The sequence below is a fragment of the Argiope bruennichi genome, chromosome 8 (assembly GCF_947563725.1).
Source record: "Argiope bruennichi chromosome 8, qqArgBrue1.1, whole genome shotgun sequence".
Taxonomy (NCBI): Eukaryota; Metazoa; Arthropoda; class Arachnida; order Araneae; family Araneidae; genus Argiope; species Argiope bruennichi.
The window spans coordinates 7,870,925-7,893,445 of record NC_079158.1 but is presented as its reverse complement, the minus strand read 5'-3'; the positions used below and the strand labels follow the sequence as shown (position 1 = coordinate 7,893,445).

Sequence of the window (22,521 nt, the reverse complement as noted above, 5' to 3'; positions counted from 1 at the left end):
TCCTGACGCGACTCAGTGTTTGGTCACTCAAAAGCAACAAATGTTAAAGCTGCCTAAGAAAAACACCGTTTTCTTTCGCTTTTTATATTAAAATAGAAAAACGATATCCCACCGGTAAAAAATTCAAACTTTGTTTTATTCCATCTTGGGATTGATCTACCAGTTGCCATCTACAAAATGAGACAGCAAAAAATATTTCTTAAATAACGTTGCCATTCTAAAATAAACAAATAAATAAAATAAAATATTAATACATTTTCAACATCCTCCCACCTTTTGATTATAAATAATAATCAAAATATAATACTATTAGTTAAACACAGTTAAGAGATTCAATAAATGGCAACGTTTTACAAATTTTCAATTAATATTTAAATATAAAAATGAAAATTAATGTGAAAATGTCCAATCAAAAACAAAATAAATCACAAGTTCAGTCTCTCTGGCAATTTAATTCTTCTTCCGGCTCTACTAAATTTCATCTCGTTGCCAGAAGTACTGTCAGAAGTTTTGGTGATGTCATTTGACTTATTCAAATCATCTGGTGTCATCGAAGTGGAGAAGTCATCAGAGGATGTTAACTCTAATGGATATATTCTTTGAATTGGTCGCAGGAAATTCTGCTGTGAAGTTTGCACTCGAACAAGTCGTACATGTCCATCTTTACCTGGTATGATTTCTGTGATACGACCTAAAGGCCAGACAAGTCTCTTTTTATTATCTGCTCCCACCATAACAATGTCACCAACAGTAACTGTACATTTTCTTGATTTTTTATTTCTCCGCTGTATGAGAGCACCCAAATACTCAGATCTGAAACGATTTCTTAAGTCTTTAAGCACTGCTTGTCTGTATTTGAATCTATTGCTCACAGAATTTTGCTCTACAGCATCTATATCAGGAAGATTGCATTCATGCACATCTTGTATGAACATCGATGGAGAAATTGGTTTTATAGCTTCCTCTTCGCAAATGTAAGTTAGAGGTCTTGAGTTGATTACACGCTCGCAGTCTGCCAAAACCGTTATCATCTCCTCATAATTGAGACGTGCATGTCCTAACACTTTCTTCAAAAGATCTTTTAAAATTCTAATTAATCTCTCCCACCATCCGCCCCACCAGGCAGCAGTTGGAGGATTAAACTTCCAGTCAATAGAGTTTATTGCTCCATATTTTTGGATACGGTTCCGATCCAGTTGTTTTAAATAGTTGGCTGCTCCAACAAAATTGGAGCCATTATCGCAGTATATTGTTGTGCATCTTCCCTGCGAGAAACAAATCCCCTAAAGGCCATTAAAAAAACATCAGTCGATGCAGCAGTAACAAGCTCGAAATGAACTGCTCTGTACACTGCACAAGTAAAAATTAGAACCCAGCTCTTCTTGTCTTTAAGGAATAAAGGTCCAGCCATATCAACGCCAGTTATTTGAAACACCGCAGCATCCTTTACTCTATTTTCTGGAAGGGGGTGGGGACTTATAACTTCTATGTTCTTTGAGCTATATCTTTTACACGTAATGCAATTGGCCACCACATGTTTCACCGCTTTTCTTCCATTTAGGATCCAGTACTTTTCTCTAAGTGCATTCAATAGTATCTGGACTCCAGCATGACAGTTCTTAACGTGAGCATTATAGATTAACCGCTTTACCACTTCATGCTTCGGAGGAAGAACAATAGGTTTAAGAAAATCTTCACTGTCCTTGCGATAAATAATTTTAGTTTTCAAACGGATGATGCCAAGATCGTCTTTAAATACTTGTAGGGTTTTTAATCTCTTTTCTTCTTCTGGGAGAAAAGACTCATTCTGTATCATAAATAAAACCTTCATTTCTGCTTCCTGAAATTCTGTAGCGGTTAATTCACCATGTTTCTTCTCAGTTATATTTTTGCAGTTGTTCATGAAGCGGAGGATCCATGCAACAAGACGAACTATTCTATCATAGTTCGAAAAATATCTGTAGTACCAGTTTGCAACACCACAGGCTTCATTATTTGATAATATAAAAGTCGTCTTAGACTTTTCCTTTCTAATCTCTTCTTCATTCCAATCATGGTTGGTGGAACCCATAATGTTTTGAAATTCAAAAGCATTTTTCATCCATTGTGGACCCTCCCACCATCTTAGGGAGACTAGATGTTTTGCCTTGCAGCCCCTGGAAGGTAAATCTGCCGGATTCTTATCACCAGGTATGTGTCTCCATGATGTAGGATTACTCAACTTCCTTATCTCTTGGACTCTGTTCCTAACGAAGACAGACCAATTTTCTTCTCGTAATATCCATGCAAGCACTGTTGTAGAATCACTCCAGTAATATATCGTAACATTTTTCCAACCAAGAGCTTCAACAACTGAATTCGCTAGCCTCGCTCCAATCACCGCCGCAAGAAGTTCCATTCTTGGGATAGTTGTGCCTCTTAAAGGAGCCACTCGAGATTTCGCTGCAAGTAGAAATAGCTCGATTCGACCATTATTTTCTATTCTAAGGAATGTAACAGCAGCATATGCATCTTTGCTTCCATCAACAAACGTATGAATAGTGCAGTTGCTTATATCTTTTGAAGATGCTTGAACACACCTAGGAATCTGTATGTCAGACAAATGCTTAAGTTCTTGAAACCACTGTAGAAATTCTTTACGAAGCTCACCAGTTACTTCTTCATCCCAACTTGTACCTAATGTCCATGCCTTTTGTAGCATTATTTTTGGACAGAGCATCACTGGTGCAGTGAATCCAAAAGGATCAAATACTTTATGTACTGTAGATAACATACTCCTTTTAGTTACTTTTTCCACATTAATGCCATCCAGCCATTTCATGTTAATTTTCAAAGTGTCTAATTTCTTATTCCAAATAATACCTGAGTTTCTTCCTTTGAATTAGTTTCACAGTCGCCAGACCATTCCCATTCTCTAAGATCAAAACCACCTTTTGCCATCAAGGTTTTAGAATTGTCAATGAATCGATCTAATTGGTCTTTACTGTCGACACTAGTAACGACATTATCAATGTAGAAAATCTCCAAAAGTCTTTTCTTCAAAGATTTTTCAAATCCTTCACATTTTTGAATATGGTACTCAATTACTGAAGCTAAAAGAAAAGGGCTACATTTTACCCCAAAAACAACTCTTGTGTGACGAAAAACTCTCAATTTCTTTTCTTCTCTATTTTCCCACCACAAAAACCGAAGGAAATCTCTATCCTCTTTACGAATACTAATTTGCAGAAAAGCTTTCCTGATGTCAGCTATAACGCCAAGCTGTCCCTCTCTGAATCGAAGAAGAATATTTGGAATAAGCTCAATGAGATTAGGATCACATTCCAAGCACTGATTCAAAGATGGATAATTTGCTAATCTCGCTGAAGCGTCAAACACCGGACGAATTGGAGTAGTGCTGCTGCTTAGTTTTATCACTGCACGGTGAGGTAAATAATTACCATAAGAGTTCATTTCGTTGGTAGGAACTTCCTCTATTATGTCTTCATCTAACCAATTTAGAAGAATATTTTCATATTTCTCATACATATTCATAACTATAGGTTTTGAGGTAGTGTAGTCGAGCCTTTTCCTCGCCAAATCCAAGTTGTCGGGCAAAGGTGACTTATCATCAGACCATGTTAAACAAACCTCATATCGACCATCTTTATTAATTGTTACCGTTTCTAGAAAATGCTCCTTGGTCCGAAGATCAATCTCGTTCTTAGATTTTTTCTCAACAGGATCATTGATTCCGATTGAATCTAATTTCCATAAATTTGTGATTTCAGCTTCATTTACAAATAAGGACAGCACTGTTAAAGAAAGGTTTTCTTCCGAAGATTCTTCCTGTGGTACCTTACCCATTAAGGTCCATCCTAAGAAAGTTTCTACAGCGACAAGACCTGAAGATAAGACTTTTCTTTTGCCAGTTAACATTTTCCCCATAACGTCAGCTCCAATTAGAATATCAATGCCTTCACAAGTATCGCTAATATCAGTTAGATTAATCTGATTTTCCTCTAATTCTTTTATCCAGGGACCTTTAAAAACCGGTCTAATATTGTCACAAATGATAGATTGATCCAGAACTTCAAAATTACAGCCGAAATTTCCAATCAAATTTCTCAATTTTACTTTATAACAATTATGTTTAAATTCATTAGTGATAACGCCACCAAAAAGAGAATGTACCAATTTTTCACATCGAACGGGTGTATAATTCATTTCTTCAGCTACACTTTTCAAAATGTAAGATTTATGTGATGCAGAATCAAAAAGTAACCTCACAATTTTCTGTTTATTATCCGATACCACTTTAGCTTTGAGAGTTTGAAGAAATATCTTAGGGCTGTGTTTATTAAAATTAGCCATATTAACATCTAGTGCGGATTTATCTTCTTTTCCCTCTACAGACATCTTTTGCGAATCAAGCACATCACACATTATAGGAAAATGTTTTTTAGAACATATCAGGCATTTTAAAACTGCTCGGCATCTTTTAACTGCGTGAAATGGCGATAAACATGCAAAGCAGCATCGTTTTTCCTTGACTATTTTTTGTCTTTCCGATAGAGTCATTTTTTGAGCCGTAAAGCAATCTGAACTTGAATGTTTACCACCGCAAAAAACGCAAGATTTCTTTACATCTTTATCTGCAGCAGTCGTTAACAAACCTATAGCTGTAGGTACTTTATTTCTCAAATTCTCCGAGATATATTGTTTCTTTTTCAAAGGTCTGTATTCTTGGCCCTTTCCTAAACCGAAACCGGCTACAGCCAAACATATTCTTTCTTCTCCTTCAACTTCCGTTTTCAAAAATTGCATCAAATTATCCAATCTTCCTTTCGCGTCAGAGTTAATACTGGAAATATTACTACGATTCCAAGCTTTTAAAAACTCAGCTGGGAAACACGATTCAACCATAGGATACAAAATGGATGCACATTTATCTGTGGTTACACCTAATGTTTCTAATTCTCGTAAATATGATTCAAGCTTATCATACAAAGAAGTTAATGAAAATGTTTCTTTTGTTTGCACAGAAATAATTAATTTTAATAATTCTCTCACATATACTTCCACTAAAATATCTTCTCTACCAAAACGCGATTTTAAACCATCAATAGCCTTTTGATAGTTGGCGCCAGTTGGCGGAAAACTTTCAACAACCTCTCTAGCACGAGAACCAGAAATTGTTGCTTGAACTAGGTACTGAAATTTGTCTTCTGGTGCGATATCCTCATCTTTATGTATTTGCTCAAATTGACTCCAAAATGGGAGCCAATCTTTAATATCGTCGCCAAATTGTCTAAATTCTAATCTAGGCAGTGTAAACTTTCTCTTATAATTATTTAAATCAGCAGTAGAATTAGCAGAAAATGACTCACCTCTATTTTGAGATTGTATTCTTGCCAATTCTATTTCTTTTTCAATTTCAAGCTGCAATCTTCTATCTTCCTTTTCAGCTTCAAGCTGCAATCTTCTATCTTCCTTTTCAGCTTCAAGCTGCAATCTTCTATCTTCCTTTTCAGCTTCAAGCTGCAATCTTTTATCTTCTTTTTCGGTTTCTTCTTTTAATTTCCTTTCCGAAATAACATTACTTAAAAGTTCTTGAACGAATTCTGGATCATTCTTATATTCACAACTATTTAAAATAAGATCTTTTAATCCAACTATCGTAATATTTTCTGATACGTCTTCTCCAATTTCAGACGCAACGTATTTCAGATCTTCTTTTTTAAAACCTTTTATTGCTTGAAACATCTTGATTTATTTTGTTTCGAGAAAATCCTGTCGCGGACGCCAAAAAATGTTAAAGCTGCCTAAGAAAAACACCGTTTTCTTTCGCTTTTTATATTAAAATAGAAAAACGATATCCCACCGGTAAAAAATTCAAACTTTGTTTTATTCCATCTTGGGATTGATCTACCAGTTGCCATCTACAAAATGAGACAGCAAAAAATATTTCTTAAATAACGTTGCCATTCTAAAATAAACAAATAAATAAAATAAAATATTAATACATTTTCAACAACAAACACGGAATTCTCACTTGTGATTACTGGAATGAAAAGTCCTGAAAACTTTATGGCATCATCAGCTGAATATCAGAAAACTTGAACTTGCTTATACTAAACATGCTAGATTTTATTGATCGATTAAAAATATATTCTCTGAAACAATAATTATTAAAAAAGCACTTTTTTTTTATTCCTGGTCTACAAATTGTAGAATTTTTTTTAATTAAATATGTTCTACGTTTAAGTTTATAGTTATAATTCATTAAAAAAATTGAAAAAGTTATCTTTAAAACTGACTGACAATTTAATTCTTCCGAAATTACTTCTTTGTAGTAAAATATATGAATTATCCATTTAAAGTGTCTTTGGGGAAGCAGGTTAGTCCAGTGAGCCTCCAAATCCTTCAAGATATAACAGAAGGAGATAGAATCAAGGAGTTTTTTAATATTATTTACGGAGTTTCTTTTCATTCTAATTTACTTAAACACTTTTTTTATGTAGCTATTATATAATTTATTTAACAGATAGTTAAATGATACTTGCATTACTTTACAGATGATCATAAAAATAATTAATACTTAAATTCATAAATAATATTATTAACTGTGCATAAAAATTTGGAATAAAATCTTATGACTTTATGTAAAATTTTTTAGTTATATCCAACCTCATACCTAATAGAATCAGTTAGAAAATTAGAAAATACATATTACAAATGCATGACACTGAAAGGTAAGAAATGTACTTATTATCTTTGTCAAATATTTTTTTTATGCGATCAAAATTTCTTTATAAATTATGCGCTTTATCGAGATAATAAATGCGTAAAACCGAAAACTCGAAGCTGAATCTACTTTTCCGAATTAGAATAGTTTCATGGTCATATTTAATAATATTCTAATCTTCAGTCATATTAATAAAAAAATATTTAGAAATGGTGTTATTTTTTATATATTTTTTTTTATTTTTTAATATTATTTTTATAGACTTCTGTTATAAAAATGATAAATAATTTATCTTCAGCAAAACCATTTAAATGATAAAAGTCTTGCGTATTTTACATTTCTTCAATGAAAAAAAATCAAATTCTAGATTTTTCATTTATTTAAAGACACTCATTCGGAAATAGAAGCATTCCATAATTACGAAAACTTGGGATTCCGTTCATAAAAAATAGAATTAAATACACCTTATAATTCAAAATCAATAACATGTTTTAAACTATTCGCATGGTTCGATCGGATAATAAGCATAACGACAGACAACTAAAAGAAATTTTCTCATCAAGCTGAACTTTTTCTTTTCTTCAGAATAGACACGCTATTCATTTGTGTGTTCCAACGTCATTAATATGAAATAGAACAGAATGTGGCGAGGCGGAGGCCTGAAATTCCGCTAGTGTTTTCAGCACTCACGAATTAAATGAAGCGTTCAATCCCAGCGGCCCTGCTGATGGAAATGGAATCGGAATGTTTCTCAGAAAATTAAAAGTGATATTTCTCATTAAGAAAGGATGCGTTAAAAATTATTTTCGTCGATACTTTTCGAAGCTAAATTATTATGTACATATGAAAATGATCAGAGAGTTTTGTCAAAATGTGTTTATCAAAGTTCTAGAAAATAACAGAATTAATATTAGATTTTTTAATAGTTAATGTTATATCTCAGCCTATTTGATTTTTTTTACGTATGAACAGCTTAAAATGGTTTGTTCACCATTGCTTTTTTCAACGGATTAATAATTTTAATTATAGAACAAAGGAAAAAGTTATACCAAATTTTGGATTTTTTTTCCCCCGTTCGGTTGAAATTACGTAACAAATCTGAGAATATTTAACAGCTTCACATTATGACAGTGTAAAATCTTTAAAAAAATGTAGTGCTGATTCTGTTGTAAAAGCAATAGTTAAAAATTTCCATATATGAAATTAATTATGGGCTCTCATAAATTATTTTTGCTTTCTAAACCAACACCAAAACTTCAGCCTTTATAAAATAGATTTAATCGAAATATATCTTCTGTGAAAATACTACAAACATGAAATTATTAGAAAGGGAAATAATGTAAAAATAAATATAGAAAATATTTTATTAAGGTAATGTAGATAAGGAAATTTTCCCCTATAGGATACCATGATACAACTCTCAGAACATTTATAAACATTATGACAATCTAAAACTTTTAGAAGAATGTAATGTTGATTCTAAGTTAAAAAAATTAATTTATGAAAATAATTATGCTGTGTTCTCTAGACTATTTTTCTTCTTAAACCAGCACCAAAACGTCAGCCTTCGGAATACAAATTCACTCAAAATATATCTTTTGTGAAAGCACTAAAGGATGTCCCAAAATGAACGCAAGATTTGAATTTACCACCATTCGCGCAGTGAAGAGCTGGCAACCCTATTAAAAAACCATTTGACTGTTGATTTAGGAAAAATGGAGCGTTACATGATGAAGCAACGTGCTTACATTGTTGAACAATATTTCAAAAATAACGAAAGTCTGACTGCCACAGCTCAAAAATTTAAGAATGGGCCTCCTATATCCTTTGATTTAACACCAATGAATTTCTTTTTATGAGATTATATGAAGCCACAGGTTTATACCAACAAGCCCATAAGCATTCGTGCATTGAAGAAAGAGGTTCAACGCTGCATCAACGAAATTCAACCACATTTACGCAAAATGGTCATGGAAAATTTCGACAAAAGAGTGCGTATGTGCCAACAAAACCGTGGTGGCCGTTTGTCTTATGTGTTATTCCATACATAATCTTCTCTTGTACATTTTACGATTCAATAAAAATATAACAATTTAAAGTAAAAAAAAAACTGCTTTTTATTTAATTCAAATCTCGCTTTAATACTTTGTTCTATCGTGTAATGCTCCAATTTCACTAACCCTAAAGAATCAGCTGTCAAATGCTTTTTTAGCTGGATTGCCAACACGAATGGTGCCAATTCAAATTCTGCGTTAATCTTGTGGGACACCCTTTAGAACTTGACATTTCTCTATCTAAAAATGAAAATAATGGAAAAATAAAAATCGAAAATATTTCATTAAGGCAATAAATTGTCATCATTATAAACATCAATAATTTTCTGTAATATGTAATACCTAATTGTTATTTAGAAAATTAAAATACAATTTATTAGTGAAACTTAAATTTACAATTTCTTTTCGAAAATCGTTTCTTTCTAAATGGGCTGTCGATCCTAGCAGACGATTTCGCCATGCAGATGAATCATGCATCATTTAATTAAATCTAAAGCATTAAAGTATTCATTTGAACTTCTCGAAAATATTTTCTATATTTGAAATAATGAACTGATGAATCAGCACAGCTTACTATACTTACTTATATACTTACTATTACTTTGATACCATATAAAAATGTGGTAAGTATTTCATAGATATAGATATAGATATAGATATAGATACAGATATATAGATATAGATATGTGAGTGTGCGTTTTCAAAATCTTTGACATCCTCCATTTGATTTCAGAATGAATGAATCTCGCCATTACCTCAAAGACAAACTAGCAAATAACGTATTGGGAAATAATAAGTTGATTAATGATTCTTAATTGCAAATAGAACTTTCAAATATTCGATAAACAATTCAATAAGTAAATGACAGCCCACATAAAAACATTTTTATATCGATTTTTTTTTTCTGAAATTTAAAATGTATGTCTATGAATGGTCGTGTAATAAATAAAAAATATATATAAGTTAAAATTTGTTTTAATAATAAATACATCAGTACAAACTGAATAGGAATTTTTTTATTCATCATAAAATTTTACAGAAAAGAATTTGTAATTAGTGCAATTATTGATGCCTAATCGTCTTTAGTGACCAGTTGGTTCAAGTAAATAGTTAAATCTACTTATTTGATTATCTTAATTACGTTTTATGTGTATCAGAACTTCTTCAAGGGAGCAAAGGCGCATGATGTTACAACCGAAAAACAAAGCAAATTGTTCGTGTTGAATTTCAATGTGTCATATGCGGTGTTCGTGCTTCCTTTTCCTATTCCACTCGTAAACTACATTCTTAAATCAGTATAAGGCAAAGGCATGAATTACAAGCCATATAATAGTATTTACATCTTTTTGCTTTTATGTCGGTGTAATGATTAAAATAAATAGTCTATTTATAATACAAATTAATTTATTTGCTTCGTTGAAATAGTTTTATGCTTTGCGATTTCTTAAAAATCATTAGTGTGCTGTTTACTTTCTTCCTGTTATTAACTTTTTTATAATATGCTTAATTTACATTAAATTTCTCAATTTTAAGGAAAGCATTGTTGGTATAAACGAAAATTCAAATTTTTATTCCTGCTTTAAAGCTGCCCTTGAAATATTTTCCAAGTCAAATAATGAACAAGGACATTAATTTGAAAAATTAGCCGTTAGAAATAATGAAGGTTTATTAAATTGACTTGGAAGACAAAAAAGAAACTCAATTCATTTTCTTGTTACTCATTCTTCATTGACTTAGCTTAAGTTTGTAAGAGCGGCAATTTAAAATATATATATATATATATATATATATATATATATATATATATATATATATATATATATATATATATATATATATATATATATATATATATATATATATATATTTCATTCGCTTCCTGATGATCTCATGTTTGAAATTCTTTTAACACTTGTCTGTTCACGATGACAATAGATCAATATTATCAGAATTTGAATCAATAAATCGATTGATCTAAATAGAATATTAATTTCGTAAGTGGGGCCATTTGGCTGCAAATTTGTGAAAAGAAAGCATTTAAAATTTTCCCACATTAATAACGCATTGTGAATTTAAGACTAAAGAGTATTCAAAAATAAAAATATATATATCTCAAATATAATAATAATACAGCTGATTAAAAAATTTCATTAAATTTGCTTCATTATGTTTATAATGCAATATAAAAAAATCAAGTTGTTGAAGAATTCTTCTTTTAAAAGGTTAATAAACAAGTTTTTAAAAATGGTTTAAAATCAAATATTTTTATTTAGATAGTAAAGTTGTCGATAAAAGTTAAAATTACAAAAGTTAGAAGTTTAATGGTTTTTAATTTTAATATTAAATAATAAGCTGAAAGGCCAAATAAGCAGAAAACAAACAGATATGTTTAAAATAAATTGCGGAATCCTTGAATTTGAAATTTTGAAAGGCTATTTTTTTCCATTTCTTACTGTGGAATTATACATTCATTGCTTTCACATACGATTTTTTTCTTGTCCTTTTATGTTAATACGCTATCTTTGCTTTCTTACAGACTTTTTCTTTCTTTCTTTTTCCTTCCATTTTTTATATAAATTAAATATTTATCTTAAAATCTTCTCGGAAAAATTTTTTTTCTCTTATAACCGGAATAAAAGCATTAACAAAAATAAAATGAACTTTCATTTCCTTTGTAAAAAACTGAACTGGAGCAAAGCAAATTCAAGATAATCATTTTTTAAATGATTATGTTAAAAATATATTCAACTAAAAGAAGAAGAAATTTATATTCATGAAAAAATATCATTTATATCAATCTTCATACTTTCTCAAAAAATTTATATTTCTTTCATTTAAGATTTTTTTTTCCTTTTTGGTTATTTTTTAAGTTTTCAAAGAATAATATTTATTATGCTTTTCTTTTGAATTACTTCTTTAAGATTTTTTTCATGGTCATTTTCCTGTTAAATGGATCTGTACATTGATTTATCAACTATCATTGGAAACTTTATATATTTTAACTAACATCAAATATTTTGTATTTGCTTCTTCGCTTCACATTCTGAATTGACGTTTTTATTATGTCAAATAAAATACAAGGTAAAGAAATCCTGCTTTGACACTTTAATTTAGGAGCTCTTTAGAAAGATCTAAATGAAAGGCTGGGTATCATCGTATTCTACAATGAAGTAATGTGAAGCTATTCATCTTAATTTTGCCATTCTAGACTAATCAGTTTACGAAATTAATCAAAACATTTTTATAAAATTCGAATGTTTTTATAAACGATTAAAAATGTGCACTCTTTAGATGTTTAAGTTTCTTAATTAAAAATTATTTTCTCATCATGAAATGCAGAAAAAGAAGAAGGGTGGAAATTTGTAACCTAATCCACCTATAGGTACATATATAGATTGAAATATACTATATCTATATGTATTATACATATCCATACATATTAGTTTACACATATTATAAACTAAAAGATATTTTAATTGAGAAGATCAAGCTCTATTTTCAAAATCTCAAGTCTCAACTGCATACATCATACTAAGAATTTTATAAATAAAGGAAAAAATAGACTTCGTTTGTAATTCATTCATTTAAATATATTTGAAATAATAATAATAATCAAATGAAAAAAATTGTTTTTCTACAAATATATATCCTTTAGTGACAAAAAACGACGACTTTTATCACACGAAGACACACTAATACAGAGACGATGAATACACAGACACGACAATTATTTACAGCCGAGACGAAGACAGGCAACACAGCAGCGCACTACAACACACAAGTCGTAATCGGTAGTAATAACAGCCACTGTACACAAAGCGGTCAGACAGAATTCAGAAGGAGAGGGAATCTTCGTAGCTTCTCTCTACGGTCTCTCCAAACGGCTGTAATTCTACACTGTTTCGTCGCTTTAGCTGCTGACGCACTATTACACGATTAGCTACTCTAAACAGGGTTCGATGCTACTTCCATAATAAAAAACAGAACTCGACACACAGCTCAGTTCATCAATCGCTTGAGTTCCACACAACGCTGGATCATTCCACCGTTGCTTCGTAATCCTCTCAACAGCGCGTTACTTGTCTTCAACACCAACTTCGATTCCGGACACGATTCATTGCAGCTTGAGACTGCTGGCTTTTTATAATTATCGGGAGGCGGGTCGAGAAGATTCGGGACCAATCAGGGGTATCTTGGTTACTAATGGATGGATCGCGAAAATTCTCGAAGCTACCAGTAATATCTATTTCGTCGCCAAATTCGTCGTTAAGTCACCAAGCTGTGAGATCACTGAAGCGGCACCCAACAGAACGCATCGTAAACCGGTCTTTCTTACGATAAAACTATTTATGCTGGGAAACAGCATTATAGGTTTGTAACAATATATATATATATATATATATATATATATATATATATATATATATATATATATATATATATATATATATATATATATATATATATATATATATATATATATTATCGCGTCAATTATGAATTATGATTATTTTTTATTTATGATTATTTTAAGACACTTTTTCATAGACGCGCCTGTAGAGCCTTTAAGGGCTTATAAACAAGTATGGCTTCTATAAAATATTTGAATTGCGTTGTGGGTGATGAATTTTAAAAATATATATTATTTATTTTGAAAATTTTTAATGTATTTATATACATTTAAATACCGACCTGAAAATATTTGACTACTAGAAGAAATATTAATTGTTACAAAATTACATCATTCGCTGACTACTGAATTAAAATTATTCCGAAAGGCATTTTAATAATGACTTTGCTTTACATTTTTTTCTATTCTATTCTACACATTTTATACAATTCTATTTGGATCGCTTTGATGACCAAATAAAAGAATTTGTTTTTTAAAGACAAATTTCATCTAAAAAATTTATTTTTTTATACTCTCAAATTTAATAATGTATGTGTAGTATTAAAAACCTAAAATGTTCTCGAATTTCCTTCTTGATAACAGATATTCGTCATCGAGTCAGGATTAATGACAGCATAAATGATTTCAAGTCATTTACATTGAGAGAAGATATCACTTCATTTTTCCTTTTCGGTGTCAATTTAATAACAAACCGTGTCACTCAAAACGTGTCTAACGATGTAGATCGCAGCAATGATTTAGAGCGAAACAATTCGTCATTCTGTCAGGCGGAGTCGAAATCATAATCAATATCTACTTTGGCATATTTACCGATGATTCCACTCATAATCGGGATCTGCAGCACACAGCCATTAATAACTGTGGAACACATTAATAATTGTCTGTCATCATGATGTATTATTATGCATTTCGAGCGCCATATCTGTTAGCGCTATTTCTTCCAAATTTTTCTGATGTGTGTGTGTGGGTGTTTTCGTTTGAATTCTTAAAGATTATTACAATGTATTTTCAATGTAGAAACAAGATTTTTAATTTATAGCCTATTCTCTCATAATGTTTGATACTAAAATAAAACGGGAGGATTTTATCATGAATTTTATGCAACATTCTGAGAGAAAAATATTTTGCGATCCTTTAATTGATAAATAGGTGTAACATTATAAAATTAGTCTACAAATTGAAGTATATCACATCTCTCTTAAAAATGAAATTCGAGCTCAGTGATCATATTTTTATGATTACCGAAGTCGCTGGGAGAAAATTTATTATAATGTTATACAGATCGATTTATCAGAAGATCGTACGATCTATATCCTTATGAAAGCAAAAATGAAAAATGTGCACTTTACAAGCATCTCTGTAACGAAGTCAGCAGTATTATCGATGGGAATCACAAATTTAAATTCTTCTTTTTCATTTTTGTTACAAGAAACTCATTCATATGTAATGTCAAGTCTAACAAAAAAAAATGTCTTTCAAAGATTTGCTAATTAAACATTTTTTTAGACTCCAAATAATTTAAAGGATAAAATATCTATATTTTATCGCAAGAAGCACTGTGAGAAATCTCCTTGTAATGAGCTTTCTACAGAGTAATAGCAAAGCTTAAAACTGTATTTACATCTATAAAAAAATTAAATGTCCGCATTAATTACATGCTTTTGCATACAATATCAATGTATCAATATCTTGAAATGTGAGCAAATAAATCAGCACGATGTAGGCAAGTCAAAGAAATTACCCATAACACAGTAATTCTCCAAAACGCATGATCTGAAACTACAGATTACTAAACATATTTTTTTAAACTATATAAAATATTAAGATTATCTCTTTTATAAATTCTATGTTTTTTATTATTATGGTTCAAAATATAACACTTAAGTCTTCTTTGAAATAAAAATAAATGATTATTGTAGCACTTTTTCTATAACACTCATTTCTATGATTATTAAAAATACTGAAATCGTTTTCTTTTTAATTTATGTTACTTTCTTACTTTTTATTTTCATCTGAAATAAATCTTCCATTTTTTTTATTTCATTATTCTCTCTAATGAAGTCCCAATAACCCAGGCAGAAAACATATCATCTAATAATGAAGAAACAATTATACAAATTGAGTAGAAATTCAAACGCTCAACGATCCTTTTTATCCGCTGCAAAAATGCTGTGTCTATGAAAGAATAAGGAAGTAACATCAAGGATTTCTTTTGTATGCTGTTACTGCTTCTATGACACTTTGTTTCTGTTCACAGCATGATATTTAATAATTTAGGAAGAAAAATTATGAAATGCCTCCCTATATTCCCTATTTCCGGTTCTTCTCGTTTCTTTAGTTTGTTGGAGAAATTGTACGACATATTACAGAATACATAACGTTATTTAGTTGGACGGAACTGGTTTCCTTTGTTATTCACCTAACTTTTCTATTTTTTCTAATTCGTTTATCTGTGCAATTTCTAGATTAACTAATGTAATCATACATTTTGTGCATCGATACTCAAATTAAATACACCCAGATTAGAATTTATTCTTTCTAAATTATTAACTCTATAAAATTATAGAGTTAAGACCGCTTGTAAAATATACGAGCATGCGTATGATTAACAAATCATCTTGAGATGCAGGTGAATGACTGTTGCATCCATTGCTTTGTTGTTCTAACTTTTATGTAATTTTAATGTCTAAGACTGATACAATAATTTGAAAGAAAAAGCGAAAGAGCTCCTCACAGAAAATGCTAAAATTATTAAAATATCAGAATAAAGGATGAAGCATCATTGCTTCAATTTAAAAGATTAAACCGTTTTTAATTTCATAATCGTGCCATTTTCCTGAAAATTATGAACTTAAAACTATTTCGAAACTAGAGGATTTTTATGAACAATATCTTTCCTGAATAGACATAAGGTAATGATTGTACTTAAGTCTGGAGCGAGTATTGCTCTTTTGAATTTTCTTTATCTAACATTTGAACTAGTTTGTTTTCAATTCCTTTTCATGTGTTGCGCAAACCGATGCACTCATTTCTTCGAACTTTTGAGGGCGAGGCGACGTATGACGAGCAAGAAGAACCCAACTTTAAATAAAGAATTTTATCATCCCTCATTAGTATGCATGATTTAAATCATTTGCTAATGCTAAGGGACATATTGCTCATGAGGTATTAAAGCACTGCTATGATTTTTATTAGAGTATCATGGGCAGTTTCGGAATTATTGTGGTCGACTGGTGTTTGCTAAAAGTTTCTTTAAATTTCCATATGGTCCTTAAAGTCGCCGAACAACTCTCGTAAGAGCTCAATTGTATTTAAATTTGAGACTTTATGGGTCAACCTCGATGGGTTAAATATATTCACTTTCAAACGGCATTTCGACAACCACAATATGATGAGCTGCAGCGTTTATCAGTGAACAGGAAACGAAAAAAGTAACAACTCTAGAAAGAAGGAAAACTTCGGTACAATAGAGTGCTATTCAGTGTGGTAAAAAAGGAAATAAAAAGAACTGATGAACAAAAAAAAAATGCTTTACTTCAAAAACATGGCAAGTGTGTTGAAAAAAACCCATCCTTGACTATATTCGTATTCGATCCAATAGGCTGTCATGCATATTCTTAATCATCTGCGGCGTGACAGTAGCGTATTCATCGATGATACGCTACTGGAAATCCAGCAAATCTGTCGATTTTATGTTGAGAATACATTTTTTAGTTTTAGTACGATCCCTTTTTCTAGTCACAAAAATTTAATAATTTGAATCGAAATACCTCTGCCAATTTTACAGATAGTTTCATGAGATTTTTCCCTGCATTTTTAATATGGTATATCGTACATTTTTCTAATTGGGCCTTTCAGCCAACCTCTTTTTTTGTGTAATTTTTTTGATTAGACACTAGGAATACTATATATTTTCTCATACTATATATTTCTATATATTTTTTCAATACTATATCTTTACTATAGGTAGATATTACTTTCTTGGCTATACGAGACGCCATTTTGAATTTAAAGGACTTAAGAGTATTTTACTAATCACGCTGAAAAATGCATAAGCATAAATTAAGGAGTTTAGTGCTTTCTTGTGATACATTGTCTTTTTCGCATAATCCGTAATACATTTATTTGTGTATTATTAACTGCATGCCACTGGTAAATAAAAATTGCAAAGGTGTCCAATAGCATGGGATCAGTCTGACAGAATGGTGAGTAATCACTGGGATGTGATCAATACACAAATGCCACAACTTCAAATGTGTATTTGGGACGCCTTCTTTCGACGAACTAAAATCGAAATTTGGCGTAGGACTACAATCGTAGTCACAAGAGGATGAAATACCTCATTTCATGCATTGAAGTCGTTGCAGTCGATCATGGCATTCACAAGCTTGTGAAAGTACAGACGATTACTCACTTGTCCGATTTGCTTCAAAATTTGAAAGGTGTATGTATATTAAATGTTAAATCTGTGGAAGAATGTTTATTCATCTAGTTTTCTTCGTTTTGTAGTTATCGTATTAATTTATATTCGCAGACAGATTTTATCCCAACAGATTTCGTTCAAAATTTGGTGGAATTTCGCAGATTTAATATACAAATCATATATCAGATTTTGTCCGTCCGTGTTTATCATTTTCACAGCCTATCAGATGGAGTGACATAATACCACAAAAGTGTTTTTCGATTTCAGGAAGGCCTGAAACGTTCGTTGATATGTCGTGTTCGAATTCTTTGACGATTACATTAGTTTTTTCTTGTGTACTTCATATCCGAGCAAATAATAGAATTAGTTTTCTTTTATAGTATTTGAAAACAATTTGCGGTTATCAACGATTTACGTTTTAGTTTAAAATAGTTTAAATAGCAAAAAAATAAGGATAGTCAACATGTCTATTCTCGGTGTCGAAAACTCTGTGCGCTTTTGCACATGCCTAAGAAGTTGTGCATTTCATCGAAAAAGAGTTAAGAGGAGAGATGAAATGAAGAGTTGCTTACATTGAACAAAAGGGAGAAAAGTTGTTGGGGGAATCAGAAGGCGTGTCAACGGCTTATGTTTCTGCAATTACACCGCAGAAAAGTGCAATTATCGAAAAGCTCTCATCTCGGGATCCTGGGACGAATTAACTAACTAACGTACCAACTGAACTTGGTAAGGAAACTGAGACGTACTCACCAACTTAACTAATTTAATGTAAGAATCACTATTACAAAATAAACATCTATACGTTGCTCAAGTAAAGTTATTTACATTCGTATAACTGAGCGAAAATAATATTTATTGGTAACAAAATAGTTTTATTTCAGACTACATTTATTACGTTCAAATAAGCAGGAATTAAATTTCCAACTGAGCTATTTTCATCACACATTATCTAAATTATGATTCACTTAACAAATACAGTTCATAGTCTTATTGTAGGCCCTTTCAAAGCATTGTTTTAACCTATACCTTCTCACTGAATCTAGATTGTGAAGCAACCTTAATAAAATCACGCGGCGCTTGATTTAATGCTTTAGCTTAGAATATTTAATGAACCGTGTCCTTATTTTAAGCAAACTACCAGGATTACAAACACGCACATGAAATATCAAAGCGAAGAAACATTCAGAAAGTATTTGTCTTATTAATTTTTCTTTTATTCTTTATTTTAAAATATTTTGCTTCTAAAAAAATCTTTTAATTACACTCTAAAACTATTTAATTACATTTTACTTTTATTCGTTCTATTTATTTTTTCCCAGAGCCCTTTTTTTTATCATTTCTTACTCTGAGCATCAAACAGTTATTTAACAGTCTTTAAAAAATCATCACATTTCTTTTACCAACATTCTAACCAATTTCCGTTTTAAGACACAGTTTGCATTTTCTAATAATCTTCTGATTTTTTTTTATTTGTAATGACTGGATTTTCATCGACTTTTCACATTCCTTTTTATGTTTTGTCACTTTTTGAGACATTTCGAATCACAACACAATATTTTAATTTTTAAAACTTCATTTATCAATTAAACAATAAATATTAATTCGCGTTTTATTCCATAAGAGTAGAAGTTATGCGAAGGCCTTATGATTTTGTAATAATTATTGTAAGGAATTATGAAATATAAAAAAAAAGTTAAAAGATGAAAAAATTAAAATAGATTTTTGGCTCCTTGCTTAGTTGTGGCTAGTTAATTTAGTCACCAAAATTAATAGAAAATAATTCTATGATTCATAGTTTATGAACGTCTCTATGTGGCTCGTTGACAGAACCTTTTAAGTTCTTCCCAAAAACATTGCAGTCTGTTTATTTAGTTTGCAGTCTGTTTATTTAGTTTGAAGTATCCGCAAAGGGATACTTCAAACATCGAGATGTGAAGCTTCCTGTATGGTGGTCGTTTCTCGCCCTGTTGGGTACAAAAGTGGTGTGGGGTCAACTATCCTCAACCGCGTTAAAGTTAGTAAGTAGATCAGCCTGTTTTGCAATTTGAAGGGAAATACGCGAATTACAATTTGGAAATGAGTTGTTTTAGAAATTCGTCTGTTTCTAATTAATTGTTATTATTTTTGAGAATTTTTAATATTTAATTCCTTTTGAGCATTTTACAATTCCTTTGAACATTTTGAACAATTCCTTTTTTAATATTTAATTCCTTTTCCCGGATGTTCGAATATAAATTAACAGGATATATACAAAATGAAGAGATCTAGATGGATAAGATTTGCCATATGGATCTAACTTCTATAATGTAGGAGTCTGTCAAGTCAGGGGAAGCAACAGTCTATATATATATATATATATATATATATATATATATATATATATATATATATATATATATATATATATATATATATATATATATATATATATATATATATATATATATATATATAACATAAGACAGTCTTGGATTAAAAGTTTTAATTCCATTTAATTTCCCACGGGTGGACATGGGATATACACAAGGATGACCAGTGACAAGAAATGAAAAGTATAAGAATTTTTTTCTCACAGCTATTTTTTATTGAACGAGTTTTGTAGGGATGATTTTGACACGTTTCTATTGAGGAAAAGGAATCTTAAGTATCTTTGGAAGAAATGCCATGTGTGTTAGGGATTTTTATACCTTCGCCTGCACAGCTAAGGAATGATTTATAATATCATCAATTGCTCGTAGAATGCTTCTATATATACCATTCGTTAAAAGTTAAGTTGAGTTTCTAATAACTTTTTATTTATTAGAAGTAATTAAATGTGATTTGGATCAGGAAAGGAAAAAAATTAACAATAAAATAATATGGGCTAATTTAAAGTAAAAATAGGGGAAATTAATTAGAATTTAAATTTTAATAAGACACACATATGTGTATGCGTGCGTGCTTGTGAGAAATCATAAAGTGAAAAGTGCATATCTTTTCGAACATTTTTACATAGTTAAAAACAATTTGTTTTCCATGACACTCTTGGAAACCATTAAGTCAAATCTGTAAACTTTGAGTCATAATGAACGTTCCCGTGTCTTACCGCTTCCTTCTAAACAGTTTGCACTGCGGGACTTTTAAAAAGAAAATTTTTCACAAAACCTGAGCTATTATGTACCGTTATATTGCATTAACTTAGTCTTTCGAGCTTCATCAACACAACTTTTATTCCTATTTAGTCACAGAAAATCCGCATTTTAGATATTTTTTACGCAGATAATTTTTTCTAGCTAAAGAAATTTTATTTTTGCTTTATAGAAGAAAAAAAAAAGAAATGAAATGAAAAAACATCAGATTCTAAGAGAATTTTTCATTAAAAAAGTTGGAGGCCTGGAGCTAAAATAAAAGATAAAAAAATAAACCTTTAAAAAAAATGAGAAAAAAAATTAAAAATTTGGAAGCTGAAACCTACAAAAACGTTGAAATGTTTTCAGTAAAGTCCTGCCAAATTACTGGGAAGGAGCAGCAGAGCAAAATGTCAGAAATCTCCTTTTCTTTTCTCCTTTTTAGCTTCTAGCTTGGTGACTCCTGTTTTTTTTTTTTTTTTTTTTCGGTATGCAACACCGAAAGGAAATTGCTCGGGATCTGTTTCACGCAGCGTGAAATCATTGATCTCAGAACAATTTTCAAATTTCTTGAAATGGAACTCCCATTGAATGAGTTTTACTGCTTTGTGTCCCATTCATTGAAACCAAATCACCATATTCCGAGAAGATATTATAGAAGAAAAATTTTGAAAACATGTAACTATGTCATCATGACGAGAAGAAAAGGAATTCTTTTTTTTTATCGATTAATTGACACTTATTTTAACAAGTTAATATTCCATTTTAATTTGAACTTTTTTATAGTCAAAATAAATTTGACTTTAAAAAAAAGCAGTTCCTTAAGCTCTTAATTTTGATTTATGACTTTCACGTGTACAAATATAGAGAAAGTATTATAATAGTCAAAAAATATGAACTCATGATTTTGACGAATCCTTGAGCTCGAAAAACACATTTTTTTTTCGTTTGTCTGTGACAAAAAACAACTTGAAAACACTTTGAGCAAGATGGATGAAATTAGATATTTGGTCTCTAGAGACAAAATCCTAGAATTCCTAGAGATCTATCAAATTTTGTGGAAAATCTATTCAGAGGAAGTCTGTCTGACCGGCTTTTTGAATATAATTAGCACCAATATTATTACAATACGAAGAGATCTACATGGATAAAATTCGGTCATTCAGATGTAACATCTATAGTGTAATCACCTGCCAAATGTTGAGGCAAATCCAACAAAGGGTTGTCCATCAGCCGGTCTGTACTTTCAGAAGAAGGTAAAACGCGAAAGCTCAGAAATGCAACGATTTAAATATATAAAATTCGGTGTGTGAGTTTGTGACTGCAACTGTTACTCTGCCTCAAATTTTCATTTCAGTTGGTAGGGAAAAATCCCGTCTAAAACGCGATTTCACCTTTATTGTGTGAGACAGTTTGAGGTAGACCACTCCCACTGTTTGTTTGTTTTTTTTTTTTTTAATCTCTTAGAAAGCTTATAAACAACAGTTACATGAAAGAATTAGACATATATAAATGAATATGCTATCGAATTTTATTATTTGCAATTCTCTTATTCAGAATATTATTTGTGTCTGATCAATTTTCAATGATTTACAAACCATATTTTTCCCCTTCTCTTAAACAAAAGAAACATCATTTTTTTAATTTGTGAATATTTGTGAAAAGAAAATCAAAATGAAGATTCCTTTTAATTGAAATGACAGCGTCTTTGCTTCTTGCATGAAAGATCTATGCTAGAAGGCTCATCCATTTAAAGTTCTTTCTCACTTATGAACCTGGCTTCAAATCAAATTTAGTGT

General features: G+C 30.6%; 2 protein-coding genes across 2 annotated transcripts; both read right to left on the bottom strand.

Moving 5' to 3' along the window:
- Positions 1 to 1,201: 1,201 nt before the first annotated feature.
- Positions 1,202 to 2,821, bottom strand: LOC129981435 (uncharacterized). The gene is made up of 2 exons (XM_056092275.1): positions 1,826 to 2,821; positions 1,202 to 1,660 (listed from the first exon to the last, which is right to left on the bottom strand). Exons 1-2 carry the CDS (start codon positions 2,819 to 2,821, stop codon positions 1,202 to 1,204), a joined length of 1,455 nt encoding a protein of 484 aa, XP_055948250.1.
- Positions 2,822 to 2,838: 17 nt separating this feature from the next.
- LOC129981433 (uncharacterized) lies at positions 2,839 to 3,528 on the bottom strand. The gene has a single exon (XM_056092273.1). The coding sequence runs from the start codon at positions 3,526 to 3,528 to the stop codon at positions 2,839 to 2,841; it is 690 nt and encodes a 229-aa protein (XP_055948248.1).
- Positions 3,529 to 22,521: the final 18,993 nt, after the last annotated feature.

Bases quoted from the DNA above. Each gene is read 5' to 3' on its own strand.
- LOC129981433 (XM_056092273.1), bottom strand. From the start codon at position 3,528: ATGTATGAGAAATATGAAAATATTCTTCTAAATTGGTTAGATGAAGAC.
- LOC129981435 (XM_056092275.1), bottom strand. From the start codon at position 2,821: ATGAAATGGCTGGATGGCATTAATGTGGAAAAAGTAACTAAAAGGAGT. The intron at 1,661-1,825 runs GTTTTATTTATG...CTTCCTCCGAAG, and splicing joins TTCAGGAAGCAGAAATGAAG to CATGAAGTGGTAAAGCGGTT.